General features: G+C 43.8%; 1 protein-coding gene across 2 annotated transcripts in view; it reads left to right on the forward strand.

Annotated features, from left to right (window-relative positions):
• Positions 1–14,232, forward strand: part of SUCLG2 (succinate-CoA ligase GDP-forming subunit beta) — a 217,979-nt gene that overhangs the window by 52,581 nt on the left and 151,166 nt on the right. For both annotated transcript variants that reach the window (XR_014523085.1, XM_083492940.1), the window contains exon 2: positions 7,590–7,731. Coding sequence is in view for 1 of the 2 variants with exons in the window: in XM_083492940.1 (XP_083349066.1) it covers positions 7,590–7,731 (142 nt within the window). In the remaining variant the exon portion in view is untranslated. The remainder of the gene's footprint in view (positions 1–7,589; positions 7,732–14,232) is intronic.

Consider the following 14,232-nt stretch of genomic DNA (forward strand, 5'->3'; position numbering starts at 1 on the left):
AATAGAGCTGGCTACATCCAACCAACTAATAAACACATAAAAAGCGACATTCACCATGCAGAAATAGTTGCTAACTTCTTGTTTGAGAAGGCAGGGCTGAGAAATGGAATCCTACCAGAGGCTGGATCCGGATTATCCCACCCTCTGGAGGGCCACTTTGACAGCTTTGGTGACAAGAAAAATGTCGAAAAGTGGAAAAGTTATTGATTCTAGTAGCTGGAAAGAATTTGGAGACACTCTCCTGGGTCTTCCTTTTGAATTTCACTTTCCATAGAAGTCCTGCGGTGTCAGGTTGGTGTGGTTTAGCACAAGCCACATTATGACCCAATTGAGGAGACCTGGTCACCTAATTAGGGCCACAGGTTCCCCATAGCTCATTTTAAGGTTTCATAGGTTTAATATTTTGCAAGATGTTTTCATTGAATCATAGAATTGTAGAGTTGGAAGGGACCCCAAGTGTCATCTAGTTCAATCTACTGCAATGCAAGAATAATTTAAATATATTCCCGTGGTGTTTTAATGACATTGAAGATGTGCATGGTACTTTTACATCTGTGACATTAATCGTAATGGCCAGTGTCAACCTTCAGCCTGGTGCCGTCCAGACGTTTTTGGACTACAGTTGTACCTCAGGTTAAGAACTTAATTCGTTCCGGAGGTCTGTTCTTAACCTGAAACTGTTCTCAACCTGAGGTACCACTTTAGCTAATGGGGCCTCCTGCTGCCGCCACACGATTTCTGTTCTTATCCTGAAGCAAAGTTCTTAACCCGAGGTACTATTTCTGGGTTAGCGGAGTCTGCAACCTGAAGCGTCTGTAACCTGAAGCATCTGTAACCCGAGGTACCACTGTATAGCTCTCAACAGCCCCAGCCAACAGTCAGTGGGAGCTGTAGTTCAAAACATCTGGAGCGCACCAGGTTGGGAAAAGCTGGTCTCTGTTTTAGAAAGCTTTTTCCAGGACTCATGAATGTTTCTAAATGAACAGTCATTGGGCAGCAGTCATGATCTTAAAAAGGTTACAAAACAAGACAAATACAGGTGTGGAAAGGCGCATGCAGAAACCCGAGTGAGCAGAATGCCAAAACTGACCCATAGGATTGTAGTGAAAGGATAAAAAGCTGATTATCTGTTCCCTTCATTTCCTCCCATTTTATTGCAAACCCATCATGTTCATTTAGTGTTGCAGTTTTTATAGAGAGGGAGACAAGATTTTCAAAACGGACCTTTCTTTTTTGCTTCCTTTCTCCCCCCCAGCGCACAAGACCTTGAGTGACTTGAGGTTAAGCGATGCGTTCTTTTCTGCCTCTGCCTCAAATGCATCTTGCTCCTCCAGCCCCATTTGTTAGTTGCCCCCAGAGGTCCTCGTTCCTGCTGCTCCTTAGTTGCAGAGGCAAACAAAGAGCCTGTCACAAACCCCAGCTAACTGTGCAGCGAACTTGGCTGCGAGCCTCAAGGTCACCTCTGACAGCTCTAAGCATCTGTGCAACTCCATTCCCCTACTGCCGCGCGGAGCCTGGCGTTCGCTCAAAGCGGTTGTACGCGGAGGGGGGACGTTGGCAGGCTCCCATACACGGGCCCATGCACAAAGCCAAGCTGCGCTTCTTTACCCAGAGTGGGGCGGAAAGGAAATAACTTAGTTTGCGAGAGCTTCAGCAAATGTCAATTTCAGCCTGTATTCGGCAAATACTGTGCATGCTGAGCCATCATCTAAAGGGCAAAAAATAGAAAAGAAAGGAAAATCATAGTAAAAATGTGCACTATTTTTAAAATTTTATTATTGCCTTTAAGATGGCAGCCAGGAGTTTCCGAACCTAAATAAGCGGGGTTGTGACTCTCACCAGGTTTGCAAATTGCTGTTGGAGGGTTTGAGGAGCCTTCCCCAACCCATCAACAAGGGCTCTCTGTTGACTAGACAGCAACTGCCTATTACAGTGGTACCTCGGGTTAAGTACTTAATTCGTCCGGAGGTCCGTTCTTTACCTGAAACTGTTCTTAAGCTGAAGCACCACTTTAGCTAATGGGGCCTCCTGTTGCTGCCGTGCCACCAGAGCATGATTTCTGTTCTCATCCTGAAACAAAGTACTTAACCTAAGGTATTATTTCTGGGTTAGCAGAGTCTGTAACCTGAAGTGTATGTAACCTGAAGCCTATGTAACCCGAGGTACTACTGACTGTCATTTAAGCCACATGCCTTCCTTTGGTCAAAGGCTTCCTCTTCCATTGGGAGGTGGGCTGCCTGCCCTGTTGATTCTCCTGTTGATTCCCAGCTTTGCATCTAAAAGCCCTCAAGGCTGAAGGAGAGCTTGTCTGTGAGGAACTGCATCCAGGAAGCCCTATGAGCGCCTTGGAAGCACATGTCAACTTCATAGACGAGGATGTATCTTTCTAGCCTCCGTCTTGGGAATCAGTATGTAGCCTGTTCTGAGATGCATTGGGCCTCTGAAGCTGTCTTTGAAATAAAAAACCCAAAGCCAGGGTCAGTTTTCCTTCACTTTCTTCCTTAGCTTCGAGCTTCAACATTGGACTGGGGCTGGTCTGAACTGTGCTGTGGAGGCAGCAGAGGCATCTTGTAAGAACAGCAGGATATGGAAAAGGTCCAGACCTCTTCCAGTTGGTAGGAGTGCATCTCAGAATGGTTCTGAGCCTTGGAAGCTCATTAGGATTTTTGGGCAGCCCAAGGCAAGCCAAAGTCTGTATATCTCTGGGTCATTTTGAAGTTGGCATCACAGTCTGTCTTTGTCAGGTTCTGCAACCAAGAGCCAATTGAGGCATCTCATTTGGGACTTTTTAGCTTAGAGAAAAGGTGTGGGTGACATGTTAGAAGTTTATAATGTTGGATAGAGAAAAGTTGTGGTTTTTTTACACTTTCTCATAGTGCTAGTACTCTTGTACTTCCAGTGAAACTGAATGTTGGAAGATTCAGGACAAAGAAAAAAAAAGTACAGTGGTACCTCGGATTACGGACGCTTCAGGTTACAGACTCCACTAACCCAGAAATTGTACCTCGGGTTAATAACTTTACCTCAGGATGAGAACAGAAATTGCGTGGTGGCAGCGGGAGGCCCCATTAGCTAAAGTGGTACCTCAAGTTAAGAACAGTTTCAGGTTAAGAACGGACCTCCAGAACGAATTAAGTTCTTAACCTGAGGTACCACTGTACTTTGTCACACAGCACATAATTCAACCATGGAACCTGCACCTACAGGAGACGGCCACAAACTCTGATGGCTTTAAAAGAGGGTTAGGGATATTCATGGAGCAGAAGGCTAGGATTAGCTACTAGCCATGATTAGCTACTAGCCAGTTGGAGGCAGCAAATCTTCTTGGGTACCATTTGCTGGAAACCTCATGTGTTGTGGTTCAGTGTTTCTTGATTTAATGAACCACAGTTCCATTTATGTCCAAGCTAGGGAGACTACACCTACTAAGACCAGAATGAGCCAAGATCATGAACCATGGTTTGGAGTTGGCTTAAGATCCTGGCATGCTCTGAACCTGGTAATCAGAAGTTTCCTGACTGGGGCATTAGAAACGATGGTCAATTAGCCTGGGAAATTAATAATAATAATGATTTGTATACCACTCTATACGCACAGGTCTCAGGGCAGTTCACAGGATAAAACCACAATATAAAACCACAAAATACATAATCAAAATTAAAAACAAGAGCAACCTAATTACCCCTCCTGCCCCGGGACATTTTTAAAGGGCATTGAATGTCAGTCAACCAATGGCCTGACTAAAGAGGAACATTTTTGGAAATGTTGAATTGTGGTGCGCTGAGAACACAAAAGGCAGGTTCGAGGCTTGTTCATCGCATGCTTGAATAAGCTGAGCTGCGTACATTCCAGCTGGGCCATAAAGTACTCCCTCCATGGAAGATTCACTCTGTGTAGCATTCCCAGGCATTTGAGAGCTTGTAGAGCTCTCTCTCTCTCTCTCTCTCTCTCTCTCTCTCTCTCTCTCATACAGCGTTCCTTGCACATAACAAGGCTTTTCGTTCCAGCTCCAGCCCTCCTGTGTAGATTGAATAAATAAATAAATCTCCAAATATACTCTTTAAACGCCAGTTTATTGCAAGGGAAGTCAACACGTTCTTACTGTTTTGTGTTATTCACTTTTTTGTGGCGCTGCCTATTTATTGCATCCTACAAAACTTGCATGTTTTGATGGTCGTGGTCCATGATGTACAGTCGTAAAGTAGACGCAGCAGCAGATGGGCGGCTGCTTTTGATATAAGGCTTTAATATTGCATGCAAGCCATAGACGTATATAGCTGTGGGATAATTACTTTTTCCCCCTGTAATGCAAAGCTGTCGAGAAAGAACCCGCTTCTCCACTCTGTGTGTGCATGTGTGTGTGTGTGTGTGTGTGTGTGTGTGTGTGTGGAGATAGATAGATAGATAGATAGATAGATAGATAGATATAAACACATTGCAGTATTAATCTAATAAATAATTCCTATGTGTCTGTTTTGTCTCAGCTGGTGGACCAATAGTGGTTTTTTGCTTGATGAACAGCTGTTTGATTCTAGCAGGTTAGCTGCCAGAGGGGCACAGTTCATCTCTCCATAAGGAGGATGTCTTCCACAGGACATAGAATGTAATTACAGCACGGCTGGGTAGTACTCCAGTTGCTTAGGTTGACTTCTCATTGCTATTTACAGCAAGTTTTTCCTCCCTCTCTCATAATACTAGAACTCAGGGGCAGCCCATGAAGTTGACTGCTGAAAGATGCGGGGCAGACCAAGGGAAATACTTTTACATGGTCATATGACACCCTTATGACGCCCCCTCCCATGGGAGGCAACGATGGTCACCAGCTTGTATGGGTTTAAAAGAGGAATGGACAAATGGATGGAGGACTGGTTATGGTTGGAGGCAACACGCCTCTGAATACCAGTTACAGTGGTACCTCGGGTTACATACGCTTCAGGTTACATACACTTCAGGTTACAGACTCAGCTAACCCAGAAATAGTGCTTCAGGTTAAGAACTTTGCTTCAGGATGAGAACAGAAATTGTGCTCCGGCGGCACGGCAGCAGCAGGAGGCCCCATTAGCTAAAGTAGTGCTTCAGGTTAAGAACAGTTTCAGGTTAAGAACGGACCTCTGGAACGAATTAAGTACTTAACCCGAGGTACCGCTGCACTGGGCATCACAAATTTAGAGAGCTCTGTTGTACTTGGGTCCTTCTTGTAGGCTTCCCATAGGCCTCTGTGAAGACAGGATGATTAATTTGATGGGCCTCTGGCCTGATCCACTAGGGCTGTTCTTATGCCCTTACTTTGACTTCTAACATGATTGTTAGTAACTCATTATGGGGCCAGTCCTTTGCAGGGTTGCACCTGTATGCTGGATAATGCAAGCATGTGGAAGAGTACAAGGGAAGAACTGGCATACTCAGTGTTGGGGCGAAAAGGCGGGTTCACCTTGCGCGTTGAGTTAGCAAGGTTTCAGGATGGATAAGCAAGTGAAAATTTGTGGCCAGCTTGTCCAGGACCTCTGAGTTTCTCAGTTAGCCGCTTAGACAGTCATATAGTGCAGGGTGTAGTGGTTCAGAGCGGTGGACTCGTAATCTGGTGAACCGGGTTCGCTTCCCCGCTCCTCCACCTGCAGCTGCTGGGTGACCTTGGGCCAGTCACACTTCTCTGAAGTCTCTCAGCCTCACTCACCTCACAGAGTGTTTGTTGTGGGGGATGAAGGGAAAGGAGAATGTTAGCCACTTTGAGACTCCTTAGGGTAGTGATAAAGCGGGATATCAAAGCCAAACTCCTCCTCCTCCTCCTCCTCCTCCTCCTCCTCCTCCTCCTCCTCTTCTTCTTCTTCTTCTTCTTCTTCTTCTTCTTCTTCTTCCAAATGTTGTCGGAACTACAGCTCTCACTTTTGGTGACCAGTGGCCGTGCTGGTTGGCGCTGACGGAAACAGGAGTTGATCAACATCTAGAGAGCCACAGGATCCCCATTCCTTACATAGTATATGTTGAACACTGGGCTGCGTGTGGCGTAGCTTGAAGTTTGGTTTTCCAGGTGGAGCAGGCAGTGGTTGGATGGAGTTTAGAGTTTGTGTAGTTCACAATTTTGGCCTCCGGGGGCATAGAATTGTAGAGTTGGAAGAGAAGCCAAGGGTCACCCTGTCCAACCCCCTGCAATGCAGGAATCTTTCCCACAGCTATCCCTGGATGGGTTCGAACCACCAACCTTCTAGTTAACAGACAGACATACTGATCCCTTGCGCCACAGAGCCCTTCATAGAATTGGAAGGGACCATGTGGGTCATTGAGTCTAACCCCCTGCAATTCAGGAATCTTTTGCTTAGCGTGGGGCTCGAACCCACAGCCTTGAGATTAAGAGTCTCATGCTCTGCCGACTGAGCTATCCCAGCATGATAATGTGTTGTGGTTATATTTATGATGCCTGAGTGGCAAAGGGGATGAGGCCCAGGGGCCATGGTTCAAGATCTATGACACCTTTTAATCTTGGAATTTTGGTTTGAAATAGTGTCAAATGTAGCCATGCTCACAAATATTTAAATAGCATAATTTTTATTTTTTTAAAGTAAGCATGCACAGGATCATAGGGCTTGAAGAAGCTGCTTAAGCTGATCAGGTTCTAATTTTAGGTCAACTTGAAAGTGATTATAGCAGCAAAATCTGAAATAGTTGTGGCGCTAGAAGAATCCATGCTGTTACAAGATTGTAATAGTAGGCTAGATCTTAAGCGTTCATTGTGTTCGGCACTGAGGGCCAACTTTCCCCGTTTCTTAGATTTGCAGATCTTCAGCTGTATAGGAAATAGAAATTTAACAGCCAATTCGACCCTCTTCAGTTCCATGCAAAGGTTTCTCTGTCTTCCCCCATCTTCTTTTTCTCTTTCTGCACAATTCAGTCACAATTGGATGGAGTTAGGGGCATAGCCGAGGAGAGAACTAGCCAGATTTGGAGCACATAACAAATTCATGGCTGATGAAGGATTGCAGCATAGGGCTCCCTAACCAGTACTCCGCTAGATATCCATCAGTGGATATGGATGAAATATCTGCTAGATCACAGTGGCTCTCATTTTTTAAAATATAGATTTTATTTAGAACCTGTTTGGCCCTGATGCCTTTTTTTAAAAAAAATGTACGTTTCTTGTTCATTTGGGGATGCTTGGAAAGTCTGAAACTCAGGTGAGAACTGCACTAAAATTAAGACTGAAAATCTCACAGTTACACAAGAATAAACCCCAATATTGTGACTGGGACTTGTCTGGATGGAAGCGTGAACAACCTAATCTAATAACCTGATAACGATGTTTTGTGCTTTGGGAGCTTGGGAGAGGGAAACCATCAAGATGCAATTTATTTCACAGAAGCTAGAGCACACCTGGATAAAATTAAGAAGTACTGTACCATACGCTGGTGCCATCTAAAATGCCTTCTTCTAAGGATGCGGAATATTTTGCTCATAAACATGCATACAGTGTACTCTATGCCTTGTTTATTGTGGGTTGCAGGTGACCACAACTATGCTTCTTAATAGCTCTGTTGACTGCTGCATGAACTGCTCATAATGAACATTGTGATCTCCTCCCCATCTCATTTCTGTAGGCTGTTCAGTTGGCCCCTAGACGATGGCTAAACCTGCAGGAATACCAGAGTAAGAAACTGATGGCTGATCACGGGGTCACAGTTCAGAGATTCTTCGTGGCTGACACTGCAAATGATGCTCTTGAGGCTGCTAAGAGACTAAGTAAGTTGACTAGTAATGAAGTGAAACCTGCAGAGGCTGTAAACCAGCCTGGAAAATTATGTTGTGCTGCAAATATATCGTTGCATACATGTTGCATACGGTCTTTGAAGCGAAGGCACGTTTTTATTCTAGGGATCGGAAATATATAAAGATAACGAACATGGTTTCAAATGCAATCTTTATTCCATTTAGTCCCAGAGGCTCTGAGTGTCAGCATATATACATATATAACGGAACGTGTAGTGTAGTGCAGAACAGCAGATGCTGTTGCTCAATATGACTTTTCCAGAATTTCATTTCCCTTTCTTGCTATCAGTCCTGCTAAACAGCAAACTTGGATAGTGAGCACTGACAGGATTGTAGACAAACTGGGACCACTGATAAACAGGAGGGATAGTCCTATACTTGGGCGGGACGTGGGTGGCGCTGTGGGTTAAACCACAGAGCCTAGGACTTGCTGATCAGAAGGTCAGCGGTTCGAATGCCCGCAACGGGATGAGCTCTCTTTGCTCGGTCCCTGCTCCTGCCAACCTAGCAGTTTGAAAGCACATCAAAATGCAAGTAGATAAATAGGTACCGCTCCGGTGCAAAGGTAAACAGTGTTTCCGTGTGCTGCTCTCGTTCGCCAGAAGCGGCTTAGTCATGCTGGCCACATGACCTGGAAGCTGTACGCTGGCTCCCTCAGCCAATAAAGCGAGATGAGCGCCACAACCCCAGAGTTGTCCACGACTGGACCTAATGGTCAGGGGTCCCTTTACCTTTTAGTCCTATACTTAGGGTAGGGCTGGAGACCCCAGTACCCTAGAAAATAAAAAAATAACAAATCCACCTCCCCCCCCCAATGTGGAATGAGCATGCTCGCTAATTATGAAATGTTGACTATCAGTTGGAAAAGGAAAGTGGGGTGTAGGAGAGAACGGAATGGCATTCCAGAATGGGGCAGGGCTGGCTGCCTAGGCCCCTAAGCAAGAAACATGCTGTTAGATAATGAGGGTACTACAATCTTGTGTTGCCAGGTCCCACATGTACTTTTAAAAAAGAAAGAAAAGAGAAAGAAAGTGTGGCTGGCGGGAGGAATTGTTGCTTAGTCTGCATGGTGACCAAGCTGCCAGATGCCATTATCTGGTTACTAGATATGTATGCAAGTCTACATTTCTGCATTCATATTTACTGAGCTGATTTTGTTATGTCGTTAGTGTGCTGCCAAAACTCCCCTTGGCTGTTATGCCCGGGGGTGGGGGTGGTCTCCCGGTGCACGTGTGAATTGTAGGTGTTTGCAGTATTAATGTTAATGGTTTATATGAATTTTTAATGGTATAATGTGTTTATGTTTATGTAAGTCACTTGGAAACCTTGGTAATAAGTGACTAATACATCTAAATATTATTACTATTATTAAGTAGCAAGTTTCCCCAGACTCTGGGGCTTATTTCTGCAAAAACCTGCATAGGACTGTGCTGCAAGCCATTGCTAAGTAGTTTATTTTATGTTCGTTACATTTCTACGTAAAATTCCTTGGATCACCAGGTTAATAAACTGTGAAACAATAGCAATAAAAAACGTTCCAACAGTAAAACCATCAAAATCAACAGGGAAACCACCAAAGGCAATTAAAAGCCAAGAAATCAAAGCTGCTTTTACCTGGTGCTTAAAAACATCATCTGAAGTCTGCATAGCTGACCCCATGTAGCAGGAATCTAACCTAGGTATTGCCAGCAGATTATATTTGTATGAACATCCACAGACGGGGACCTAACAGCACTCTGTTGCTGTGAACCCAGTTTTAGGAATAGTGCAATGTCATCCAAACCAGAGTTGACTATTTCATGGTCAACTCTATCCCCATCCGCAAATATATTGATTAACTGAATTTCAGCTGTCTCATTTCTGACTCCTAATACCTGTTTAGAATGTCCACAGTCACACCTGGGTTCAAGGAAAAGGGGAAACAGAGCTTAATGTCTGATGCGTCACTCCAAATTCTCGCATAGCTGCATGTGTCATGTAGACATGAAACAGAATGGAAATCAAAACAAAACAAAACAAAACAAAACAAAATGTTTTGTGCATGAAACATGCACAATCCAGTACCATAATGTCATGGGGAACCTTCTGAAATCAGTCAGGTACAGTGGTACCTCAGGTTACATACGCTTCAAGTTACATACGCTTCAGGTTACAGACTCTGCTAACCCAGAAATAGCGCTTCAGGTTAAGAACTTTGCTTCAGGATAAGAACAGAAATTGGGCTCCGGCGGCACGGTGGCAGCAGGAGGCCCCATTAGCTAAAGTGGTGCTTCAGGTTAAGAACAGTTTCAGGTTAAGAATGGACCTCCGGAACAAATTAAGTACTTAACCCGAGGTACCACTGTAGTTGGTTTGGAATCCTAGCATATTTCATTGAGTACTTTTATCCTGCTTTATAGCTCCAAAGTAACTTACTAAAGATTCTCATAGTATAATGAGTCTTCCCTTATATGTTCTTTCGGCCACCACATACTGGACAGCTCATTGTACTGAGTACCTCTGGGGCAAAGGAGTGGGGCGGAGTGAAGTCTTGTGGTGAAGTCTCACTTTTCCTTTCCCTGTTTTATGAAGGGCAACATGATTTCTGCCCAGCCTGTCACACATGTGAAGATTGGGCAAGTGCCATCTGTCTTGGCTGCTTTGTTATCTTGTTGTACGATTAATTCAGGTCAATTGGGAAGACACACAGGCACTCATAGTTAAGAACTGAGCCAGGGACAGGTCTGGCTCCAGGCCATTCAAGCCACATACAACATTCTGGAAGAGTGGCAGAGGTATCCATCCGGGAGCTTCATGGGCTTCTCTTATCCCCACACCTTGGTTTGAAACCTATTGGCTTTAATGCAGGCATAGGCAAACTCTGGCCGTCCAGATGTTTGGGACTACAATTCCCATCATCCCTAGCTAACAGGACCAGTGGTCAGGGATGATGGGAATTGTAGTCCCAAACATCTGGAGGGCCGGAGTTTGCCTATGCCTGCTTTAATGGGACTTCAAAGTCAATTCGTAACTGTGTGCTTAGTGCCGGTAAGGGCTGCGTTCCAAATTAAAGAACTAAGCTCTACATATGCAGCCATGCTCTTCCATAGGTGAAAGTTGTTTCGGTAATAGTCCTTCAGATTGCAATGACAATAAGGCAGCAGAATGCAGCGTGTGCCACTTCAGCAGATTAAATGAAAATTATCTCCTGTGAGGCTCTGAACTCATCATTTTTAATCTCTCCCTTTTCATTCTCTCATCAGCTCACTTTAAGGACTGCTGAGCCCAGAAAAAGATCTTGTAGCGTACCTTTACTCGCTGCTTTTAACTTGAGATGTGATACTACTTAATAAGATAAGGGCTTTTATAAATAGGACTGAAAAGAAAACTAGTTGTATGCCTGTCATAATAAAAAGAGACGGCTCTCTAGACTGAGTAATGTTCTCACTGTTCGGCATTTCCATGGTTTATTAATGATATTGCCATTGATTGCAGTGTATGATTACAGGGATATTAATATCGGAAGGGGGTGGGAAGCATATTGTGTTTTTAAAACATGAAGCAAACAGCAATAACAAAGGGGCTGGAGTTGTCAAGCATGGGTTGCGTTTCTGCTTGCACAATTTTCTGCCAGCTCCCCTATCTCTCTGCAGGTCCCCATTTCTGAGAATCACCCGACCCAAACTGGGCTCTGAAGTGGGGGTTCATACATTGGGCAGGCCATGGTTGGTCCATGGACTGGAGCAAGTCAGGAGCCCAGCTGTGACTGAACAATGTTGTATGAAACTGGAATGCATAGTGGGAACACATAGTTTCAGAGCCTAGCCAATGTGGGCTTGAACTGTTCTGAAAACCAGCATGATACGGAATGATGGAGGAGGGTGTCTCTGCTGAAGTACGATAGCCCCATCTGTACTGGCATTCTGTTGGCTTTTGAAAATGGACCTGTTTACATAGGCATTCCCTTGATCTCCTGACCTTTTAAATTGCTTTGTTTAATTGGATTGTTTTATTGCCTGCGGGAGGCTGTGGTAGGCAGTGGAAGACAGGAGTGCCTGGCGTGCTCTGGTCCATGGGGTCACGAAGAGTCGAACATGACTAAACGACTAAACAGCAACATTGCCTGATTTATTTATGGGTGCTTATATTTAAATATTTGTGGTTTTTTGAACTTTGTAAACCACTTAGGGGCCTATTTCAGCTTTAAGAAATATATAAATTTATTTATGTTGCTGCTGCTGCTGTTATTCTGCTGTCAGTGTTCCATCACTATGTCAGTAAAACACATGGCAGTGGAAAAACGTTTATGATTCATTCATTGAACTGTCTTGCATCTTCCATCTTTGAAAGCATGTTTCCATCATTCGCGGCGATAATGTTCCATTTTATTTAAGTGTATCAAGTGCACAGTGAATTAACTGGATTATTTAAGACATCTTTGAATTTTAGTGTAAAGGGAATTGCAAGAGCTATGAAATTACTGCCATGCTCCACTAAGCCGTTAATTAACACAGTCCTTGTAGTTAACTTGCTTGTTGGGGCATCAGTTTGTTGTGTTTAGTTAAATTCGGTCTGAATAATGCATTTAAAAATTGATATGTTGTTCGTCTACTTATCCCTGCAAACCAACGTATGTTTCATTTAGTTATCTAGAACGTCATTTGGGCCATTGCAGGATACGACGCCATGATAGTTACATAAACAGAAACCACCATTGCACTTCTGTAGATTTCCCAGATGGTATACACTTGCTTCTCTGCTGTACCCTGGGGTTGAAAAACTTTCCCTAGAAAGATCATCTTAGCTGGGTGTCTTCTCTTTCCCCATGCCCACAAGACAGACGAAGTGGTAAGACAGACAAAGACCAGTAAGAAACCTGGGTTAGTTGTGTTCATGTCTTCAACCAGACCTTTGGTTGATTAACAGTCTATGTCCTTTTAAATGTGTTCATTTGGGGGGGTATTGTTTTATCACTGTTCTTATTAGGTATTTTGTGTTTATTTATATTGTAATTTTATGTTGTGAACCACCCTGAAATCTTCAGATGAAGGGTGGCATACAGATCTAATAAATTTATAATATAATATAATATAATATAATATAATATAATATAATATAATATAATATAATATAATATAATATAATATAATATAATATAATATAATATAATATAATATAAATTGTTCACCACAACCCTAAAGTTTAAAAAACAGAGTTAAAACTAAAAGGTCTGAACTACAGGAGTTGTTTAAAAATACTTGGATGAAGCAAAAGGTTTTCTCTTGGCATTGAAAAAACCCCCCATTAGGATGTGCACTTGACAGCACTGGTTGTTCCAGAGCCTTTGTTGGCATAGATCACAATGTGTGAGTGTCCATTAGGTCTTTAATGGTTTGGGGGCAGATGTGACCATTCTCAGTCTCTTCACAAGGGATTCATTTTGGTTTTTCCTCTTTGGCTTGCATTCCCCTTTCTCTCTGGTCTGAATCTCTCCCTACCTGCATGATCTTCACCATGCTGAATGTTAAGGTAAAGGTACCCCTGACCGTTAGGTCCAGTCGCGGACGACTCGGGTTGCGCACTCATCTCACTCTATAGGCTGAGGGAGCCAGGGTTTGTCCGCAGACAGCTTCCGGGTCATGTGGCCAGCATGACTAAGCTGCTTCTGGCGAACCAGAGCAGCACAAGGAAATGCCGTTTACCTTCCCGCTGGAGTGGTACCTATTTATCTACTTGCATTTTGATGTGCTTTCGAACTGCTAGGTTGGCAGGAGCTGGGACCGAGCAATGGGAGCTCACCCTGTCACGGGGATTCGAACCGCCGACCTTCTGATCGGCAAGCCCTAGGCTCTGTGGTTTAGACCACCCACGTCCCAAATGCTAACTATAGTTCGATGTAAATCAATATTTGAAACCCGATTCTGATTATTGTTTCAGCTGACCATAGCATCCCAGCCTGAGGGGCGTGGGGAGCGTGTGAGCTCATGATCTCTCATTCATCATGATTCAGAGATTGGGAAGTGTTGCAACTGCGTTGAGCCAGGGAGAGACAGCCTTGGAATAGTTTGCCTGACTGCCAGTGCTTGCAGTTAATAAACAGCTTCCAAAAATTTCTGTTTGCAAATGAAAATTTTAGTGGTGGATACAGTTCCTTCAGATACAAACCTCTGCAGTACTAAAGTCAGTGGCAATGTTAGAATGCCCTATGTATTTAGTACATTTCTTGATTAATAGTTTCCCTGAAAAATATGCCAAAAACTGCCGGGAGTTGCTAGTGAAAAAGGGGGAAAGAACATAAAAGGATTTGTAAACATGCTTAATGGAGTTGATAGACTCCCCCCACCCCAAGCAAAGCGGATGACTAGAAAATTAAAGTCATGGCATTAATGCATGCCTGCAAAGGGGATTCTGTCTAGTAAAAGACAGAACCCAAAGGATTTTTGGCTTTGCACATTTCCAAGCAATTCTTAGTTGAAACGACTTTATAAGAAGCAC

Source organism: Podarcis liolepis (assembly GCF_965112155.1).
Source record: "Podarcis liolepis genome assembly, chromosome: 2".
Classification (NCBI taxonomy): domain Eukaryota; kingdom Metazoa; phylum Chordata; class Lepidosauria; order Squamata; family Lacertidae; genus Podarcis; species Podarcis liolepis.